The sequence below is a fragment of the Mandrillus leucophaeus genome, unplaced genomic scaffold, assembly GCF_000951045.1.
Source record: "Mandrillus leucophaeus isolate KB7577 unplaced genomic scaffold, Mleu.le_1.0 Scaffold68, whole genome shotgun sequence".
Lineage (NCBI taxonomy): Eukaryota > Metazoa > Chordata > Mammalia > Primates > Cercopithecidae > Mandrillus > Mandrillus leucophaeus.
The window spans coordinates 2,902,500-2,925,120 of NW_012107363.1; the positions used below are offsets into that span (position 1 = coordinate 2,902,500).

At 53.5% G+C, this 22,621-nt stretch overlaps 1 protein-coding gene across 1 annotated transcript in view; it reads right to left on the reverse strand.

The window, feature by feature from the left end:
• Positions 1–22,621, reverse strand: part of ABLIM2 (actin binding LIM protein family, member 2) — a 185,481-nt gene that overhangs the window by 103,219 nt on the left and 59,641 nt on the right. The window contains exons 11-12 of the mRNA XM_012002191.1: positions 6,988–7,075; positions 234–292 (exon numbers count right to left, since the gene is read on the reverse strand). Of these exons, the coding sequence (XP_011857581.1) occupies positions 234–292; positions 6,988–7,075 (147 nt within the window). The remainder of the gene's footprint in view (positions 1–233; positions 293–6,987; positions 7,076–22,621) is intronic.

Consider the following 22,621-nt stretch of genomic DNA (forward strand, 5'->3'; position numbering starts at 1 on the left):
GATTACCTAGCCTGTGTATCCATAGAAAACAAAGATGCCCTTGTTCCCCCTGTAGTATTGCTCAGCTGTCTACCTGTTTACCCTCCCCACCTCCTAAGCCTCGCTGCCCCCATCCTGCAGCCTGTGGGACTGCACAACGAGCCTGTAGAACCTGGTCAGTGTCCTGTTAACTGTACAGAGATTGTGCAGGAGCAGTGAAGAGGACATCAGAGACACCAGTAAATGCCACCAACCTTGTTTCTGTCTTCAGTTCTGGCTGCTTGTCGACACGCCGGATGCCAGATGGAGGAACCTGTTGACAAATTCCCAAGAGGGAAATGATTAGAGTTATTTTCCACGTTGCAGGGGCCTGTGTGGAAACACAGAAGAGGGAGCAGGACATGTACAGATGTGCACTCGGACTCCACCCTTCAAGCGTCCCTGAGCATCCTCTCTGTGCTGGAGTTAGTGCCGGGCAGTGGGTACCCAGATCCCAGTCCCCGCCCCCAGGGGCTCACAGCCCAGTTGGGGGATGGAGGCAGGAAATAAATAGGGAAATGGCTGCTGTGCACAACTGTTCCCACAGGAGGAGGCGTAGGGTCTTGAGGAACCTGGGGGGCAGGTGGAAGATTCTTCTCTGAGGAGGTGGTGTCTGAAGGGGTTTCAAGTCCCTGGCTAGGATGTAGGATTGACTGCCTGCATGTTGAGGGCAACGGCTGGGCCCACCTGCAGAGACAGCTGGGGCTGCAACCTGGGTGGGAACCAGCCTTGGGGAGGAGGACTTGGGGGGCAGGGTTCTAAGCTGAAAGGTGGGAAGAGCGAACCTCAGCTGGGAAGTGGGCCTGCTCCTTAGGGTATGGGGTGAAGAACAGGTGTGTTCAGTGGGAGCTGGGCACAATGCTCAAACACTGGCCCAGCCCTGTCACTAATTTACTCAATCTCTGCAGCTTCTTGTGCCTCAGTTTCTCTAGCTGTCAGCTCTGCCCAGCCACCCATGTCAACAGCCACTACCATCAACATAACAAGGTCACCCAGCACCAAGCACCCCCAACATCCCTGGCACTCTGGTCTCTTCTAATTCAACCTCAAACTGCCCCAAGTCTTTGGTTTTCTTTTTTATTTTATTTTTTCCACCTAAGAATGAGCTAATACGAATTCTACCTTGTCAGGTCACTGCATGAATTTAATAAAATTAAGCAGAGGTAATAAAGCATCAGAAAAGTGCTTTGTGAGTTGTTGTATATAAATGTTAGTTGCATTAGTGCAACCCTTCTCGTGCATGGGGGACTCAGTGAATGTCAGCTCTCTCTGCCCACCTTCCATCCTTCAGAACCCGGGGCACTTGCACCTCCTGGGGCCTCCCTGAGCCTCAGCCTGACCTGCCACCCCCCGCGATGTGCTGGCACCGCGCTCACACACCCAGCCTGACCCGTCACCCCCGCGACGGACTGGCACCACGCTCACACACCCAGCCTGACCCGCCGCCCCCGCGATGGACTGGCACCGCGCTCAAGCACCCAGCCTGACCCGCCGCCCCCGCGATGGGCTGGCACTGCACTCACACACCCAGTCTGAACTGCTACCCCCTGCGACGGACTGGCATCGCGTTCACACACCCTCTGCTAGATGCATGGCTGCGTCTCCATCTCTCACCTGCCACTCCCACGAAGGTGAAGGCTGCAGCCAACTCGTGTATCCCACAAACAAGACATACAGGCTAGCACATGGTAGGGGCTGAAAAGTGTGTGTGCAGTGAAGGAACTTATTTCATCTCCTGCCTGCAAAGCCCTCGGGGTCACATAGATTTCATGGCGGCTCCTTTCTGAGGACACAGCAGCAACTCGGAGCTCTGAGAGATGGTGACTGGGTTACATGCGTGAATGCATAGAAAACATTTCTTGTTTATAAATTTAAAAAAATATATATGGCCATAAACGTAATAGGGCTGGGCGAGGTGGCTCACGCCTATGATCCCAGCACTTTGGAAGGCCGAGGTGGGTGGATCACCTGAGGCCAGGAGTTCAAGACCAGCCTGGCCAACATGGCAAAACCCCATGTCTATTAAAAATATAAAAATTAGACAGGCGTTGTGGGGGGCGCCTGTAATCCCAGCTATTTGGGAGGCTGAGGCAGGAGAATCGCTTGAACCCCGGAGGCAGAGGTTGCAGTGAGCCAAGATTGTACCACTGTACTCCAGCCCGGGCAACAAAGAGAGACTCTGTCTCAAAAAAAAAAGTAATAGATGTCTCTTATTAAAAGTTATAGAAATCATTTAAAAAGTGTAAATGAAATCAAAATAATTTCTAATCTATCACTCGCTTTTTGTTGGCTGCCTTCTAGTATAGGTGTACCTACAAATGGAAGGGGTTCAGTGTACTTACACAATCTTTCTTTTTTTTTTTTTTTTTGAGACAGGGTCTCACTCTGTCACCCAGCCTGCATGCAGTGGTGCAAACACAGCTCACTGCAGCCCCCACCTCCTGGGCTCAAGCAATCCTCCTGCCTCAGCCTCCCAAGTGACTGGGACTAAAGGTGCATAGCACCACACGCAGCTAATTTTTCATTTTTTGTAGAGATGGGGTCTCACTATGTTGACCAGGCTGGTCTCGAACTCCTGGGCTCAAGCAATCTGCCTGCCTCAGCCTCCCAAAGTGCTGAGATTACAGGTGTGAGCCACTACACCCAGCCCACAGACACAATTTCATATCCTACATATTTGCTTAAAAATGTCTTGAACATTTCCTCAGTTAATTAAATATCAAAACATGCAACTTTAAGGGCTACACAAAATGGATAGATAAGAATTTTATCTCTCCACTCCTCTCCTGGTCTTTCTTTCTTTCTTTTTTTTAAGACAGTCTCTCTGTCGCCCAGGTTGGAGTGCAGTTACGTGATCTCAGCCCACTGCAACCTCTGCCTCCCAGGTTCAAGAGACTCTCGTGCCTCAGCCTTCTGAGTAGCTGGGATTACAGGCATGTACCACCGCATCCAGTCTTGTTTTGTTTTGTTTTGTTTTTTGAGATGGAGTCTCGCTCTGTCGCCCAGGCTGGAGTGGAGTGGTGGCATCTCGGCTTACTACAAGCTCCGCCTCCCAGGTTCATGCCATTCTCCTGCCTCAGCCTTCCGAGTAGCTGGGACTACAGGCGCCCACCACCATGCCTGGCTAATTTTTTGTATTTTTAGTAGAGACAGGGTTTCACCGCGTTAGCCAGGATGGTCTCGATCTCCTCACCTCATGAGCTGCCCTCCTTGGCCTCCTAAAGTGTTGGGATTACAGGCGTGAGCCACTGCACCCGGCCCACACTATTTTAGTAGATACGAGGTTTCACCATGTCCTGAACTTCTGACCTCAGGTGACCCATCCACCTCAGCCTCTCAAAGTGCTGGAATTACAGGCATGAGCCACTGCACCTGGCATCCTCTCCTGATCTTTCTAACATTTTGTTTATTTCTAAATAACATTGCAAGGGCTCCATTGCACACAACGGGCACATACTTCCTGGAAATGGAGTCTTGGCTCAAAGAGTGGGGTCACGTTTAGGGCTCTTGAGATTTTTCTGGCAATTTCCCAATTTTCACCCCCACTAGCCGCATAAGAAGCCTGTGTCCTTGACTTCTCACCAACATGGGGCTCACACTTCCTTTTTACCTTTTTATCCCAGCGGAAAAAAGGAGTATCTCATTATTTTAATACGGGCATCTCAACAATTAGTGGGATCTAACGCCCCACCCCATGTTTACGGGAAAGTCCACGGCGGGAGCGGTGGTGGACTGTGGGGCTTGGCCTGACTCATCGCCCCGGAGACCGTGGGGGTTGCTGGGGCCCATGCTTTTCAGAGCTTTTATTGCAGCGGGATTTTCCAGCCAAATAACATCCGCACAGAGCCGCGACATCCCTGGAGGCCACACAGAGGGTCTCAGGATGACCAGGCAGGGTGGGGGCCCCAAGGAGGCCCGTGCCAGGGAGCAGAGCCTCAAAGCCACACAGCTGGTCAGACCTGTCATCATTCAGACTGAGAAATCCAAGTTAGGAGAGGGGATGGGCCTGGGTTCGACACCCCACAGAACCTCACAGCAGAAGTGGGGGCCGGCCTCAGGCCCGTCCTGAGGGGTGCCTTTGTTCCTGAGATGAGGTTACCCTTGATGTGAACTTGTGTCTCCGAGCTGCCGTCCCAAGGCCATTGTGCTCAGCGTCCACCGGGCCCCACTGTCTAAGGATGCTCTTTACTGTGGGGGCCAAGCCCCATGCAGAGCAAGCCCCCTGGCCAGACAGCCTGGCACTGCTGGGACGGTCCCAAAGGACCTTTTGACGGGCTCTCGAGCAGAGACTCAAGGAACAGGCGCCACTGGGGACGAGGCTGTCCTGTCTGACATCACCCCGCTGGGTTCTGCCTGAGAAAGGGAGGTCTGTGTGACCCACGGCCCTGTGACGATGGCTACATGAGGTCATTCAACAGCCTGCAGGCACCTGCCCTGCAGACGCTCTGACAGCCGCTCTCCCCCACCCGGCCTGGCCCAGCTGGCTTCTGGGAGCACTAAAGACAGAGAATCTTCAAAAGGGAGCTGTGGCTAAAGAGATGAAGCCTCAAGGCCAGACCCGTCCTCGCCAGGGCCCCTCTGCCCCATCCCATCCATCATCCGGCTTGGGGGCCGCACTCCAGCACACAGCCCTGTCCTACCAGTGCTCCCCGGACCAGGCCCTTGGGTCAGACTCCTCTGAACCCTCTTCTCAATTAGGCCTCGACTTTTACCCAGGTCTCCACCATCACCCTCCCAACCCATCCAGTCTCAGGCCTGCCTGGCCCTGTTTCTGCGAGAATCCTGCAAAATCAGTTTGGCAGGAATCCCCTGGCCTAGAAGCCCAATCTCCCGCCACTTCTGATTGAGTTCCTCTCCTTTCTTTGATGTCTCAGTCCTTAGCCCGTCTTTGGCAAGCATCTCGTGGGGTCAGTTCAGCAAGAAACCCAGGACCTCAAGCGACTTTCCACTCGCCACCCCAACCCTTCTCATTGGCTGCGATCCCCACTGTCTGCCGTATTCAGAATCTCACCCCCTCTCTCGTCCCTCGCGATGGTCCTGACTCCTGTTGGGAAGAGTCTTCCTTACCGGTTTTAATGAGTGCCAGAATAATTTTCTTTAGCAGGGAGGGCTCAGGGAATGCATAAGCAATAGAAAGGGGGGTGGTCGGAGTGATAAGATGAAGCATAACTCTAGGGGCCTCTCTGCAAGGAGAGTGATGGGCTCAGAACATGCCACCCCAAACAGGACTAGCAGGCCAGAATGTGCCACCCCTAACATGCCCCTTTGGCATAAGGGTTATTTTGAGGTGATTACTGAGGGAAACAGTAGACTCAGAAAAGCATTGAAAACCAAGTAGAAGTGACCATTTTATAAGGGGAATTGAGATCTCCAAAAGAAACCTCCAACTCTAAGGGTGTCTCCTTTCTGCACCAGGAAGATGAGGGTGACCCGAAGTCCCTGGGTCTCTTCTCAGTGGAGAAGCCACACAGCATACCTCCCCCTTGCCTAAAGTGCCCCCCTGTCCCCCCCCACCCCCCCACTCAACGTAACTGTGCCTCCCCACACCCTTCCTTCTTCGTTGTAGGGAATGCTGTTGTTTCAGACTGAGGTCAAAACTGCCTCTGACGGCTGGGTGCGGTGGATTACACCTGTAATTTCAGCACTTTGGGAGGCCAAGGTGGGCAGATCGCCTGAGGTCAGGAGTTCAAGACTAGCCTGACCAACATGGTGAAAACCCATCTCTACTAAAAATACACACAAAAAAATTAGCTGGGTGTGGTGATATATGTCTGTAGTCCCAGCTACTTGGAAGGCTGAGGCAGGAGAATTGCTTGAACCCAGGAGGCGGAGGTTGCAGTGAGCCAAGATCTTGCCACTGCATTCCAGCCTGGGCAACAGAGCAAGACTCCGATTCAAAAAAAAAAAAAGGAAAAGAAAAGAAAACCCCAAAAACAGAAGCAAAAAACCCCAAACTGCCTCTTGGAGATCTGCCCCTGCGTGTCCTTATTTCTCTGGGCTACCTTTGCACATACACAAGGTGCATGTGTTAATAAGCTTCTGCTCATCCTTATCTTATTAATCTGTCTTTTGTTACAGGATCTGTCCCAACTAAGAACTATAAAAGGTAGAAAATTATGTTTCTTCCCCTTCTAGGAGTCATTGCCTCCCTCCTCCCCTGCCACTGGATATCTACATTGTGAAGGAATAAAGAGTGGCTGAATGCTACCATCAGAAGGTTAATTTAATTGTGAAAATGAGAAGCAATGAGCTAAAAAGAGTTAATCTGGGAGGAGGAGACATGACCAGTCCTCGAGTCTCGCTCTTTCTTCAGGTCTGGCAGCCCACAGGACACCCCGCCTTTGTGATGACAGTGATTTTTAATGGTGAGTGGGCTTGGGGCATTTCCCATGGGGCCCGTTAGAAGTCTGCTACGTTTTCCTCCAAACCCTCCTTTCACCAACGCTCTGTGGGGCTGGCTCTTCCCTTGCTCCTGGAAGAAAGCCTCGGCCGCTGCCAGTGCCCTCAGTACCTCGTTACCCACCTCCTTTGTGGACAGAGGGGTTGCAGCAGGCTGGGGTGGCTGGGGCAGGAAACACCTAAAACTCCTCCTAACTCGGACTCCCTGAGCCGGGGTGGCTGTCCAGAAGGGGCCTAAAGAGGTAATGGATGTGAACAGGCTGTATTTGTTTAAGCTTTGCTACTTGGAGCCAAATAGCTAGCACTTCTGTGTGCTGGTCTTTGGCTGGGCCCTTTTCCTTTCTTGCTGGTCTCGGGCTTGCTGAGATCATTGGACAGACAAGGCAGGCTGAGGAGGCTGGCCTGGCACGTGCCCCCACCCTGCCCTGCCGGCTCCCCGCTGTGGCTGGGCTGTTCGTGACCTAGCGAGCTGACGCTGTAACCAAGCCATTCACACCCAGCATGCGGTGTGGACCTCGCAGAGTGCAGTTCCTTGCTCTAGGGGACCAAACAACACATTTTAATTTGTACCTTGAAGATACATCTCTTCGCCTTCTGCGAACATCTGGCCGCACCTGACACATAGCGCGCAGGAAGGGTGGTAGTGCTTCTCCCCGGCCTGTAAAAAAAAAGCACAAAACAGAGTGTTTCTACCAAAGCCAGAAAGGTCAGCTGGGTCACAGTGCCCGGCACGGATACAGCACGCTCTGCGCACAGGCACTCAGGGGATACGGGAAGGACCCGCCCCCACCATCGTGACCCAAGACCCCTGAGCGGAGCCCAGACCCAGGGGGTGCCCCAGGCTGACCAAGGCGCCCTGTGGGGAGGCAGGGGGGGACCTGGCTGCACTTGCCCAGGCTGCAGGAGCCCAGTGTGCAGCTCCCTGCTGGGGTAGTCCAGGAGGGGTCTGCCTCCTCCACCAGGCGGTCTCCACACAGGGGCCTTGATATCTCCAGAGGGAGCCGGAGAGGCAGGAGGAGGAGGAAGAAAAGGGGAGAGGGAGGGGAGGGAAAGATAACACGATTTCCCCAGGTGCAGAAATTAGGGGAGTGGGGTGAAAAAGGATGAATACTTTCCTTTTCATATCTCTGTATTGTTCTGTATGTTCAACGAGCATTTTGTTTTTATCATTCTTGAAATTTATTAAATTAGATTACAAATGCTAATACTGAAATAACCCAAACAAATTACATTGCCTGGTTTGGCTTATTTTTGCCTGGAGGGAAAAAAAAAAAACCCACCCCGAAATGCTGCCTTCACCCCCACATTCCAGCGCACACTTCCTACCCCGAGGGCATGGTGGGTGCAGCCTGTTGCTAAATGCGGAGGCTAAATCCCTGTGGCTCACTCTTCCCTAAAATGGGAATGGGAAGAAGTTTCCTAATCCCTACCTACATTTGAATTTGTAATAACCAGTTTCCTGAATCAGTAAGTAAACGGCTGAAATGTCGTTTTGAGCATCCAGTTTTCCCTGTCCTGTGCCTCCCCTAGGATAAAAACAGCCCCTGAGGTGGCCTCTGTGTATTGGGAGGAAAAGCCCCAGAGCAGGTTTTTCTCCTGCGCAGAGCCTGGTGTGGCCTCCTCTGCCAAAATCCCAGCCAGGTGATAAGGCCATGAGTCTTCCAGCAAAGGGGCCCTTCCCGCAGATGAGGAGGTTGACTTCAGTCCTGTCTGCCCTCCAGGGCCCGGGCCTCGGCACCAGCTGCCCCCTCCACTGGAGCAGCCCTCCCACTCTCCCACCCCTGCCACCCTGACTGCTCTCTCATCCCAAACGCCACCTCCTCTCGGGAGCTTTCCCTGAACGCTTCCATAATTTGGGTGTTCACAGCCCCCTTTCCACACTGTATGGGGATTACTTGTGTGTATTCTTCCCCACTAGATGGCTAGCCTCTCAAGCGCAGGGCCTGGCACCTGGGCCATGTCAGGGAGCACCAGGTGCAGGGATCTCTCTGGACAGAAGGTCACGCCACAGCATCTGGCCCCAGAATGTGGGTGAAATGATCATTTCGCTGATCACAATTATTCAAATGTCCAGTGGTCTGAGTAGCACTCTTTTTATTTTTATTTTTGGAGACGGAGTCTCGCTCTGTCACCCAGGCCGGAGTGCAGTGGCGTGATCTCAGCTCACTGCAAGCTCCGCCTCCTGGGTTCACGCCATTCTCCTGCCTTAGCCTCCTGAGTAGCTGGGACTACAGGCACCCGCCACCACGCCCAGCTAATTTTTTGTGGTTTTAGTAGAGACGGGGTTTCACTGTGTTAGCCAGGATGGTCTCGATCTCCTGATCCATCCTCCCCAGCCTCCCAAACTGCTAGGATTACGGGCGTGAGCCACCGCACCTGGCCTGGTCTGAGTAGCACTCTTAAGTGTAAATCAGAGATTGAGACAGCTTTGTAGTTTTAAAAATAAAAGTCACCAGGTATCAACATCACAGTTGTCAACTGCCGGCTCACTGCATTCATAATGAGTATTCCTGAGTTTGTGGCCTGTGACCTGTCCTCACGCCTGCTTAATCCAGGTGCCCCAACTTCACACTGACTTCCTCTAACAGCAGGAGTTCTGTGATAGCCACAGGGGATGGAAAGCAACCCTGCAGGGCAAACAAACCCTGCTGTCTCCGTGGCATGTCTACACGGCACGGCCACATGTGAATCAAGAGAGAACACTGCTGGGACAGTTCCTTCCTTCCTTCCTTCCTTCCTTCCTTCCTTCCTTCCTTCCTCCCTCCCTCCCTCCCTCCCTCCCTCCTGTCTTTCTTTCTTTCTTCCTTTCTTTCTTTCTTTTTTTGAGACAGAGTCTTACTCTGTTGCCAGGCTGGAGTGCAGAGGCATGATCTCGGCTCACTGCAACCTCTGCCTCCTGGGTTCAAGTGATTCTCCTGCCTCAGCCTCCTGAGTAGCTGGGACTACAGGCACATACCACCATGACCAGCTAATTTTTGTATTTTTAGTAGAGACAGGGTTTCACCATGTTGGCAAGGATGGTCTCGATCTCTTGACCTTGTGATCTGCCTGCCTTGATCTCCCAAAGTGCTGGATTACAGGTGTGAGCCACTGCGTCCAGCCTGCTGGGACAGTTTCTAAGACAATGGGCTTGAGCCCTCCACAGCAGCAGTGGCTATGGTCTCCACAGCTCGCGCCAAGAAGCTCATTACACACATTAACTTGTCAAGTCCTTGTGGCAGTGCTATGGGTATATTATTACTCTCACTGACCACAAGAGGCACAGAGAGGTGGAAGAGTGTGAGCAAGTTCACACAGCGGCAGGTGGTGGAGCTGCAGTTATAGCCCAGGAGGCTGGCCCCGGACTGCAGAGCTTAAGCCCATGCCCAGGCCTGGCAGGTGATCAACCCCCAGCCTGGTACGGATCTCAGGTCTGGTACATGGACCCCCTCCTCACATGCTCGCTGCTACAGCTTGAATGTTTGTCCCTGTTAGATACAGTTAGGTTCCCTCTTCAAACAGCTTAGCCAGTTTCCCTGTTCTCTGTACTGTAATTCCAAATACCCCCTTGCCTTTGCTGTGCCCCAACTTGTCTGAATACGCCGGGGCACGCCTGAACTTGCTACAAACCCCAGTCCACATTCCTTTCCTTATTAGGGAATAGGTTACTTTCCTAGTCCCTCTGTAATTGACCCCCTTTCTCTCGCTTCTCACCCCCCTCACGTGCCTACCTTATCTAAGAAAGTTTAAATGTTTAGCCAGTCGGGACTAGTTCAGACTGTGTGGTCTGACCCTAGAAAATAGGGGAAACACACAGAGGCAGAAGCTGCAGTAGAGATAATAAAAACCCTGATTTCCTTTGTTCTGTGTGCTCTCGCCATTGCTGCATACATGAGACGCACCCTTCTGCGGAAGTAAATTTGCCTTGCCGAGAAACCCTTTGTCCTTTGTCTCAGTGCTAATTCTTCTTTGTGGCACCGAGCATTTGTTCCCAACATCCCCTTCAAAACTCAAGTTGAAATCTAATCACCAGTGTGGCAGTGTTGAGAGGGGGCAGACTGTGAAGGTGCTGCTGTCAGGATGGACTGATCCATTCATGGATTAATGGGCCATCATGGGAGCGGGATGGGTGGCTCTGAAGACAGGAGGAAAGCTCTGAGCCAGCCAGCACACTCAGCCCGTCACCATGGGACTCTGCAGAAAGTTCCCACCATCCACAGGATGTGCCTCCTCCACCCCGGATTTGCAGCCTCCATCACTGTAGGAAATCCATCCTTTTCTTTATAAATTCCCCAGGAGTTTCAGGTATTCTGTTACGCATCACAGGAGTGGACTAACACACCTGTATCCTCATGCCCTGAATGAACAACACAGAGGATGCTGGTGAACTGATCCAAGCCAAGAAGTTTGACACAAGAGAACAGGCCCCAGGTTGAGGAAGTTCAAAATCAGGTAAAGTGATCTACATGGCTAGGGTAGTCCCCGTAGCCCTCGGGGACTCACGGGGGAGTCTGGGGCACTGGGTCTGTTCTCTTTCTTGACTTGGCACCGGTTCCATGGGTGTGTCCAGTTTGTTAAAATGTATCAAGATGCACAGGTATAATTCATGCACCCCTCTGTGTGTATTACATGCCAACAAAGCAAAGACCTAAATACAAGAGCTAACACTGAAAAATGATTAGAAGAAAACATGCTGTTAAGAGGACTGGTGCAGTGGCTCACACAGTAATCCAAGTGCCTTCAGAGGCCAAGGCAAGAGGATCACTTGAGGCCAGGAGTTCAAGACCCGCCTGGGCAACATAGTGAGACATGTTCTTTACAAAAAAAAATTGAAAAATTAGCCAGGCATGGTGGCTTGTGCCTGTAGTCCCAGCTAGTCAGGAGGCTGAGGAGGGAGGATACTTTGAGCCCAAGAGTTCTAAGTTACGGTGAGCTCTAATCATGCCACTGTACTCCAGCCTGTGTGACAGAGTGAAACCCAGACTCTTAAAGAAATGTTTTAAAAAGGTGGCTAAGGACTTGAATAGACACTTCTTCGGTGAAAATATACAAATGGCCAACTGGTACATGAAAAGATGCTCAACATCATTGTCATTAAGAAAATGCAAATCAAAGCCATAAGAGATACCACTTCATACCTACGAGGGGAGCTACAATCATAACAACACAGAAAGGAAAAGACAAGGTGTGGGTGAGGATGTCAAGACACAGGAACCCTCGAGCACTGCTGATGGAAACACAAAATGGTGCAGCTACTGTGGGAAACAGTGTGTTGGTTTTTCAAGAAGTTAAACACAGAATTGCCAGGAGCCAGGAATTTCACTCTTTGGCATTTAAGGAAAACGAAGAGAAAAGAACAGGAGAAATGAAAACTTGGCTGGGCATGGTGGCTCAAACCTGTAATCCCAGCATTTTGTGAGGCCGAGGCAGGCAGATCACCTGAGGTCAGGGGTTTGAGACCAGCCTGACCAACATGGCGAAACCCCATCTCTACTAAAAATACAAAAATTAGCCAGGCTTGGTGGTGGGTGCCTGTAATCCCAGCTACTCAGGAGGCTGAGACAGGAGAATCACTTGATTTCAGGAGGCGGAGGTTGCAGTGAGCTGAGATCGCATCACTGCACTCCAGCCTAAGCAACAGAGCAAGACTCTGGAAAGAAGGAAAGAAAGAAATGAAAGAAAGGAAAGGAAAGGAAGAAAGAAGGGAAGGAGAGAGGCAGGGAGGGAGGGAGGGAGGGAAAGAAGGAAGGAAGGAAGGAAGGAAGGAAGGAAGGAAGGAAGAGTTGGTTCCACACAAAAACCTGTACATGATGTTCACAGCAGCATTCTATATAACTGCCAAAGGGTAGAAACAGCTGTCTTCCATCATGGATGAAGAAATTGTGGCGTATCCATGCCAGGGAGTATTATTCAGCCATGGACAGGAATGAAAGGGTTGATCCTGCCACAAAATGAACTCTGAAAACTTGTGCCGTGAAAGACACCAGACACAAAGCCACGGGGTAGAGGATTCCTTCACTACGGAACATCCAGAGCAGGCAAATCCACGGAGACAGAAAGCAGGTGGCTGCCAGGGGCTGGGGGAGGAGGCAATGGGGAGTAACTGCCTAGTGGGGGTGAGGTTTCCTCTCGGGGTGACGAAAAAGTTTTGGAACTAGAGAGAACTGGAAATTGCGTGATACTATGAACGCACCAAATGCCACTGAACATTTTAAATGGCTAATTGTATGTTACATGAATGTCACCTCAATTTGTTAAAGAAGAGTTGATCCCCAAATGGCCAACTTTTAAATGACCAACCACATGCCAAGCATTGTGTCAGGTGCTCTGCCTGCGACAAGTTCATCCTCACGGCAGCCCTTTGGGGTGAGCCCTATTGTCTCTCCTTGTTTTCCAGAGGAGGAGGTCGAGGCTCAGGGAGGCGAGGAGGCCTACCCAAGGCCATGCCATTGAGAGAATGAGGAGCCAGGATCCAAAGCAGATGGGCTGGATGCTGTCTCCTGGGAAGACTCCATGAGCCCTGGGGACAATCGGGGACATTAGTGGCTGAGCCCCTGCAGGTCAAGGGCCTCAGAACATGGAATTAACTGCATCCTCAGCTCACCGGCTCCCTGTCAACAGCCCTACCCCCACAACCAACGCACAGACGCAGGAAAAGGAAGGGTCGCAGAGCTCCTAGTGCACCGGGGGCAGAGACAGAAACCTTCCACACTGTACGTGCCACGGCCCAGCCCATGGCACAGAGGAGCAGCCTGGGGTCCGAGAAGCCACGCAGCAGAGTTAGAATCAAGTCTGAGCCAGTGCCAGCTCTGCACCCTTTCCAGTGATGGCACAGCTGTGTGGCCAGGGGCAGCCAGCACCCTTACTTACAGTTTGGGCCACTCACAAAGCGTGAGAGTCAACAGCCAAACCGTTACATTGTAAGGATGCTCCATGTTCTGGAAGAATCCACCTGTGGTGGAGAGGCAGGGCTGGAGTGCCTGTGTCCTCAGGCCCCGGGGAACACCATGGGGCTGTCAAGTGGACAGAGCAAATGTGCCTGCAGGTGCTCAGGCCTGTCCCAGGCTTGTGGCCAAAGCCATGGAGGTGACAGAATCCAGCCTGAGAGTCTCCCTTTCTGGCTGTGTGACTCAGGCTCCATGTCACGTACTGGGGTTCAGTGTCCCCGTGTATAAGACGGAGAGGCCTGTCCCTCCCTCTCAGGCTGGGGTAGTATAACCGGGCTCTGTGATTCCAGAGGACGTTTAGCTGGAAGGTACCGGCATGGCACAGGTCACCCCATCCCTGCCCCATACTTCCTGCTGAGAACCAGTGGGTCACAGGTGGCCATCGAGGGGCTGATGGAATAAAAAATTAGAAGTGTCCTCATTCCCCGTGTCACCTCCTGTTGTCACTCCTTTTCTCTTATAGTGACCGGGATGTCCCAGTCATCAGCACACTGGCCACATCCTCCCAATTGCCACCCAAGGAGTGCCTGAAACCTCGGCCGCTGGTGGTTCCAGCGAGTGCACGGCTCCCCAGGCAGGTGGAAGTCCCAGCATCACCCGTGTGGGGCTCAAGATGGCTCAGCTTTCAAAATAGACGAGCAGCTGAAAGACTTTGCAGCGCATGGTTTTAGGAAGACATCTTGTACCTTCTGAGGGGTGGCTGTCATCTTTAATACGGCAGAACGGGGTGCCAGGGACGCATACCCACAGCCTGTGATGGCTCAGTGCGACCACAGGTCCTCAGCCAGTGCCAGGTCAGAGGGCAGAGGTTTCAGGGACACCCCCACTGTGATGCGCAGAGCAGGGCCAGCAGGACAGAAGTAGGGCAAAGCTGCCCCGGCTCCAGAAACCCCTCCTGTCCTGGCAGAGGAGAGCTGGCGGCCCCCGTTTCCGGGCTTCTGGAGAATGGATCGACCCTCTCTGCCATGAACCCCTCACACCTGAGGCAGGCGGCCCCTTTCCTCCCTGAATCCAACCACGGAATCCGGGTGCAAAGGCCTCCTCTGCCCACTGGAGAGCGCCCACACTTCCCCTCCCTCCTTCCCGCTCCAGGCTCCTGCTCAGCCGAGGGCTGGGGCTGGGCCTGCGGGCCGCGCCTCTCTGGGGCAGGCAGCTCCCAGCAGCTGCTCCTCACACAGTCACCGGCCCAGTTCAGAGCTCTAGTTTCCTTTCTGAACTTCCAGAACTGAGTCCAGATCTTAAAAGCCCTAATCACCGTGATGCACAGACAAAATGATATTTATAAAGAGACAAATGAAAGCAGCGAGCAGGGGATCCCCCTGGGGGAGTTCGGTGGCCACGACAGAGTCCCCAGAATCCCCAGGGGCCACTGCATCCCAGAAAGAAGGGCTCCACTCTGAGCAATGCCCAGCAAGGCCCCTCGAGGTCTGGGGCCCTCCTCAGACCTTCCCCGCGCCTTGGAACACAGCTCCTCTTGGGCCCAGGCCTGTCCAGCGCACTCCCTCCTGGCCCTGCTCCCTCTTCCTCTCTACCCAGCTCCCTTTAGGGCGTAAGCCTCAGGAGAGCTTGGCCTACTGGCCTCATTCTCTGCTGTACCCCGCTGTCCCCTCCGGCAGTGGCACTGGCAGAGGAGCTGTTCAGTGGGGATGTTCTGAACAAGGGAACGCGGTGCCCAGGAGGGCAGCCTGAGCGGCCCGAGAGGACCAGAGAATACTGACTAAGTCTGGGAAAGGCTCTGGCAGAAGCCAGCCTGCAGATGTTTACACGCACTCAGCGTGTCCAGGCTCGGAGGGTCCTGCTACAAAGACAGTGATGAGCACGTTGTCCGGGGATCAGCGGACGCAAGGGAGGACACGACAGGCCAGCATGGGAGGGTAGGACCAGGGGCTCTGATGTGCTGCTGGCATGAGGCAAGGCAGGAACGCGGTGATCTGGCGAAGGGCGTGTGCACATGTGCGTGTCTGTGTGTCGCCATGTTTTGCCTGTGTGTCTGTGTGGATGTCTTTCTGTGTGTGCATCGTGTGTGCTGCCTTGGTTGTCTGTGTGCATACCTGAGTGTCTGTGTGTGTGTGTTGTCTGTGTGTTGCTCTGTGCAGTCTCTGTGTCCACGTGTCCACATGTTGTCTGTGTTTGTGTTGTGTCCATGAATGTTGTCTGTATCTCTCCGTGTGCTTGTGTGTCTCTATGTGTTATCTATGTGTACGTGTCTGTGGGACCCGTGTGTGTTTTCTGTGTGTCTGTGTTGGTGTCTGTGTCCCTGTGTTTCTGTTGGCTGTATCATGTGTTTCTGTGTGTTTATTTCCATCTGAGTTGTTTGTGTGCCTAAGTGTGCTGTCTGCATGTCTTGTATGTGTATGTGATCTGTGTGTCCTTTTGTGTGTGTGTCTGTGTGCTTTGTGTGTGTATATATCTGTGTATCTGAGTGTGCCTGTGTCATCTGTGTCTTTCTGTATGCTTGTGTGTCTGCATGCGTCTATGTATGTGTATAATCTGTGTCTGTGTGTGTATGTCTGTGTGTCCTGTGTGTGGCCTATGTGTATGTGAGTCTGTGCCTGTGTGTGTCTGTCTCGTGTATGTGACTGTGTGTGTCTGTGTTTCTTCCTGTGTCTGTGTGTCCATGTGTGTTTTCCGTGGGTGGTGCCTGTGTGTGTATATCTCTGTGTGTCTGTGGATGTGTGTATCTGCACGTGTGCAAAAACTAAAAGGACGACTTCTAGATGCCAGCAGTAGTTAGCTGCGGGGGTGGCACTATGAATATTTGGGCTTATTTTATGATAAACAGGTATTCCTTCTGAGCGAGAGAAGTTGGGGACTTGAGAAGTCGTGATCACCTCTGCCCTTCAGAAATGCTGTATATTTATTTGGAAACACGGTTTGTTTTCTCCCAGTGACGAGTCATCGCCACTTCCTGCCCCAAGACAGACAAGATGAAGCAAAGAACAAATGTCCTGCAGTTGCAAGAATGATGTTCAACTGGTCCCTGACCCAGGGCAGAGACAGCCTGGGCACCCCCTTTCCTGCCAGCCTCCCCTGGGGCAGGGATCTGTCACCTGCGTCTCCGTGAACCCAGCACCTAGCCCAGGGGGGAACACATGGTGAGGCCAGGAAGGGTCTAGAAGGGAGTGGTTGACTGGGGAAGGAAAGAGGAGGGGCGGAGGGAGGGAAGGAGGAGGGGAGGAGTAAAGGGAGGAGGAATTGATTCGCAGTCCCAGGGGGACGCTGGGCTTCTCGTTGCCGTGGAGACGGCCCCGGCACAGGCTGCACGAGGCACATGGGGCCCAGACCTCGGCCCTGGCAGGGTTAACAGAGGGTGGGGCTGGAAAGAGGCGCCCCCACTCCCACCCACCTCTGCAGGGAGGTGTTGACAGGGCGAGGGAGGGATGGAGTCCCTGGAAGGCTGGGCTCTGAACATTGAAGCCAGTGGCTTCCCCTCATCCACACCTCCTCCCTTTATGCAGCGCGGGTCTAGAGGCTGGTCACACCGCTGTCCCCGTGGATTTGCCTGCCGAGTCCCAGCTCCCTCTGTGGGGGCGGTGCCATCCGTCCCCAGGAGCCGGCTCTGCCGCAGTTGCTGCCAGACGCCACCCACCTCTGCTGCCACAGCCCAGCGCCTCCCCCATCCCTAGCCAGCCATCCCGGCCCAGGAGTGGGGCACAGATATCAGCCCCTTCCATGCTCCCACAGGACCCCAGCAAGGAGCCAGCTCATCAGGACAGACACGCAGAGATGGGTGGGATGCAGGCCAACACACACGAGGGTGCTGCACGTTTAGGAGAAACTGAGGGAGCGACGGGGAAGGAAAATCCCACTGTCACCACCAAATGCACATTTCGCGGGCAGGCGGGCACTACGGGCGCCAGCACTTAGGATGGCACCATGCCCGCCACACGCAGACACAGCACAGGCGAGGGCTCGGCTGGTGGTGGGAGCCTGGGATGCTCTGTGTTTGGGTCCTGCAGAGAGAAGCCAGGGGCACTGCCAAGCGCCTTGGGGGGCAAAATGGGGTATGGGGGAACAAGTGGCTCCGAGGTCTCACACCTGACTGCTCTGTGCCCAAAAACCCACCTACCCGCAGCCCCGCCTGGCCCCGGTGAGCCCCCATCAGCCCCTTGGAGTTGCGGGCCAGGCTTCCTACCTGCACGGTGTCTGGGCACCAGAGCCCAGTCTGACGGCCCTGCTTGAGTGCCCCGTTCCCTGGAACGTGTGCCTGCGAGGGTGGATGCCCTCACTTTCAGCCAGCGGTCTGTCACCTGCTCCTGCTGCGCCCCGGGAGTCCACTGTCACCCGGCTGGGCGCCGGCACGCTGGGCCAAGCATCAGGCAGCGCCACCGCAGCAGCAGCAGCTCCCCTTCTGCGGAGCCAGGCTTGTCCCCGCCCGCGGTTCCCACCTTGCACCCGGGGAGGATGCTCAGAGCTGTGTGGAGCCCGCCGACTCAGCCACGCCGCCACAGACTCGCCTCCCCGGTAGAGGCGAAAACAAAAGCATTAATCTTCCCTGGGAGGCCCTTTCTCCTCCATAGCAGAGGAGGAGGAAAAAACCCAGACCTGTTTTGCTCCTGCTCCTCGAATTAGGAGGGTTCCTTCCCGATGAACCAGGGTGTACCCCAAATTCTGTATCTGGCATTAAATACCAGGGATGCTTACACTGCAGACGTGGGACCCTTGCCTCCCAGGCCATCAAGGGGCGGGGGGAGGGGGGCACTGGCTGCCCGATGCAACCCACTTTGCTCACCCAGTGCGGATCGTGCCTGAGGCAGATTAACCAGAGTTTGGGTGGGGTCTGCCCCTGACCCCAGGCCAGGGCCTCTCTAGTGTGGGGGCTGCTGCCCATGTCAGAAAGGCGAGGCAGGTGAGGTTCCTGCACCAGCAGCAGCAACAGCAGCTGACTGCACCCAAGATGCACCCCACTTTAGGCCACCAGATGTTCCAACGTGGCTATGCTATTAAGCCAAAAATGCAAACCCACATCTGTGCGCTAGGAGAAGACGAAGGGTCGGGGGAAATCTGCGAGGCCCGGGCTCCAGTCTGGCTCTGCCACCGGCTCTCAGTGGCTGATGGCCGGGCACATGGGTGGATCCAGCTGGATGCCCAGGTGAGCGGTGGGAGGCAGTGTGTATATGGGGGAGGGGGCGTGCCTGCATGTGGTGTTGGCCTGGCTGAGCATCAGAGCCACCTGCGTGTAAGAGGAGCAGGGTCAGGGACAGCACGTGAGTGGGGAACGCAGGCCCTGAATGGCCCCTGGGGAGGCAGGGGGGTTCAGTAAGAGGAGGCTTAAAGGCCTTAGGGTTTCCTGCACACAAAGCCCCCAGATCTGCGGAACAGCGGGGAGAGTGCAGGTGGAGGGTCACAGAGAGGGTCTCTGAGAGGCAGCAGGGCCGCCTCGAAGGCAGAGGGGAGGCTGAGTCTCTGCAGCGGGGACTTCCATGCCAGGCTGCAGGCTGCTGTGTTTAATGGGAGAGACGAACACTGTCTAAAACACCACTGGGGAGGAAGCCTTGGCAGGTAAGGTGGGGAAGACGGGAGGAGACAGGATTAAGCACGGCAGAGGGGGCGATGGCCAGAGGGGCTGGACCCAGGCATAGGCGTGGTCGGGGTGGGGGTGGTGTGCAGGAAGCAGCAGGTCAGGGGAGAGAGTAAGGATAGAAATGGGGTCTCATGGCGAGTGAGCCACCCAGGCTGTCCTCGCTGAGGTCTGGCCGCCATCTCTGTGTCAAGCAGAAGACAGGGCCGCTGTGTGGGCAGGGAGCGCAGTCCGGGAGCGTGTGGAAGGTCTGGGCTGTTCTCTGCAGAGAACGGAAACGTGGCTTTGGGGTGCCAGGCAGTGCATCAGGCCAGGCTCCATCCTAACCTGCAGGCTCCTCCAGAGCCCTTGCCATCTCCTACAGGGTGGGGTGTGCCAGCGAGGGCTGGGCAAGGGGAGGGGTGAGGGAGGGAGAGGCCACGGCCCCAGGAGAAGGAGAGAATGGAGAGGGCCAGGCAGGATGTCGTCGCTGGGATGCATGACTGGCTATAAATATCAGATATGATCGCCACCCAGGAAAATACTTATAGGGCAGACAGAACATCTGCAGTCTTATGTGATCCACCTGCACAGAAAGCATGAAGACCCCAATAGATAAGCAGCCAACATTTACATCAGATAACTGAAATACAAGAATTAGGAATGGCTAAAAATGACAAAAGACCAGACGTGGTGGCTCACGTCTGTAACCCTGGCATTCTGGGAGGCTAAGTCAGGTGGATCACCTGAGACCAGGAGTTCAAGACCAGCCTGCCAACATGGTGACATTCTGTCTCTACTAAAAATACAAAAATCAGCCAGGCGTGGTGGCTCACACCTGTAATCCCAGCTACTCAGGTGGCTGACGCAGAAGAATGGCTTGAACCCAGGAGGTGGAGGTTGCAGTGAGCTGAGATTGTGCCACTGCACTCCAGCCTGGGCAACAAGAGCGAAACTCTGTCTCATAAATAAACAAACAAACAAACAAATAAATAAATAAATAAAACAAAGGAGACTCGGCCTCACTAGGGATTGAAGAAAGGCAAATTAAAGCTAGATCCTGTGGGGTGTGGTGGCTCACACCCCTAATCCCAGCACTTTGGGAGGTTGAGATGGAAGGATCACTTGAGGCCAAGAGTTCCAGGCCAGCTGGGGCAACACAGCAAGATCCCTGTCTCTAAGAAAATTTTTAAAATTATCCAAGATTGGTATTGCATGCCTGTAGTCCCAGCTACTTGGGAGCCTGAGGAAGTACTGCTTGAGGTCAAGAGGTCGAGGCTGCAGTGACTGCGTCACTGCACTGCAGCCTGGATGACAGAGCAAGACCCCATCTCTAAAAAAAGAAATGAAAAAAGCAAGATCCCATGTTTCCACCTATCAAGTTGGCAATGGTTTAGATGAGAAATACTATATCTTGTTGACAAGATTGTAAATCAGTATAATCTTTCTAGAAAGCAATTTATAGTAACCATCAAGAACACTAAAAATGTTCCTAGTTTTTGACTCAACTTCTACATTTCTGTGAATATATCTTAGGAAAAATTAGAAATGCAAACAAAGCATTAATTTAAAAAAGGTGTTCACTGCAATGGTACTGATGGTTGTAAAAAACTGGAAGGCGGCACTGTGTCCAGCCATAAATGATCAGCCTGGTAATTCTTTTTCTTTTTTTTTTTTTTTTGAGATGGAGTCTCGCTCTGTAGCCCAGGCCGGAGTGCAGTGGAGCAATCTCGGCTCACTGCAACCTCCACCTCCTGGTCCTGGTTCAAGCAATTCTCCTGCCTCAGCCCCCTGAGTAGCTGGGATTACAGGCATGCACCACCATGCCCAACTAATTTTTGTATTTTTAGTAGAGACAGTTTCATCACGTTGGCCAGCCTCGTCTTGAACTACTGACCTCATGATGCGCTCGCCTTGACCTCCCAAAGTGCTGGGATTACAGGCTTGAGCCACTGCGCCTGGCCCAGCCTGATAATTCTGAGAGTCATGATGAAATATGAAGCGAGAGTAAAGCTTATGTCTGAACGAACCTTGAAAACACCAAGCTATGTGAAAGAAGCTGGTCATGAAAGACTACATATTTTATGATTCCGTTCATATGAAATGACCAGAAGGGAAGTCTATGGAGACAGAAAGTAGAATGGTGGTTGCCAAAGGCTTGCAGGTACAGGAGTGATAGCTAAAAGGTATGGGGTTCTTTCCAAGGCGATGAAACTGTTCTAAAATTGACTATGCTGATGGCTGCAAATATCTGTGGAGATACAGAAAACTATTGAATGGGCTGGGTGCGGTGGCTCACACCTGTAATCCCAGCATTTTGGGAGGCTAAGGCAGGTGGATTGCTTAAGTTCAGGAGTTCGAGACCAGCTTGGGTGACACAGTGAGACTCCATCTCTACAAAAATTACAAAAATTAGCCAGGTGTGGTGGCGCACACCTGTAGTCCCAGCTACTCAGGAGGCTGAGGTGGGAGGATCACTGAAGCCTGGGAAGTGAGGCTGCAGTGAGCTGTGATGACATCATTGCACTCCAGCCTGGGCAACAGAGTGAGACCCCCTCCAAAAGAAGAAAAAAGAAAACCATTGACTTGTGCCCTTGAAATGGGCAAGCTGTGAACTGTATCTCCATGAAGCCGCTGAAAAAGACCCCACAATACCGAAAAGAAGAGATGCTTATAAGGAGTTTATAATAAGCCGGGAACCTGCTAAATAGGAAATCCGAGTTGGGAAACACAGAGATGTTTGGGATACAACATGGCACAGATGGTTTGAGATCAACTGTGATTACACAGAAAGGAAAAATGAAAGAAAACTGGCCAGAAAGTTAGGCTAACTATAATTGCACAGTCAGTGGCTTTATTTTCTTCTTAGCACCTCTCTGGACTTTGCAAACTTTCTCCCATCCATGAGAATGGAGGACATCCCTCTCAGAACCACTCCACAGAGAAGCGCACAGCTCTGTGCAGGCCCAGGACCCTTCCTGTGGGGGCATCCAGCCCCCTGGAGTCTGCAGCAGAGGGGAATGAGACACAGTGACTGGGACTGGGATGAGTGTGGCCAGCCCTGTCCCCCCACCAGGTAGAGTTGCTGGATGGGGGTTTGAAAGAAAGTGGCTTGAGGTCAGGTCCAGCTCTCTGCCAGCTGTCTTTTTCGTGCCAGAAAAGCAACTCTGCGCTCACGGTTCCATTCCCCTCCGCATTCTGAATACTCTTGGGTGTTCGCTACCAGCTGCGGGAGCTGGAAAGGGAAGCCAAAGGTACACACCATTCCACCCTCTCCAGATTGACCTCTGCGGCAGCCAGTGGGAGCGCTCTAAAACTCCAATGCGGCCCGGCATTCCCTGCACCAAAGCCTTCCTCAGTGCCCCTCCCTACATCCTCATCTCCAGCCCCGCCCTATCCCCCCAGCCAACTCCCAGAGACCAGCTCCTGTGACCTCCGACCTCCTCGAGAGGGACTCCCATGCTGGGCACAGCCCCTCTCCATTCCCGAGAACCCCCGGTCACCTGTCGCTTCCCCCATGGACCACGGGCCAATCCAGGGATGGAGACGGTCCACTTGCCTGACCAGCACCCAGCACTGAGCCAAGGAGGGGCTGCAGGGTCAGGGGGCTCTGTGAATCCAGAGGGTGGGCTACAGGGTGGGTGCCTCTGTGAACCCAGAGAGGGTAGGCTGGAGGGTGGGGGACTCTGTGAACCTGGAGAGGGTAGGCTGCAGGGTGGAGGAGTGGGGGTCTGTGAATCTGGAGGGTGGACTGCAGGGTGGAGGGGTGGGGGGGTCT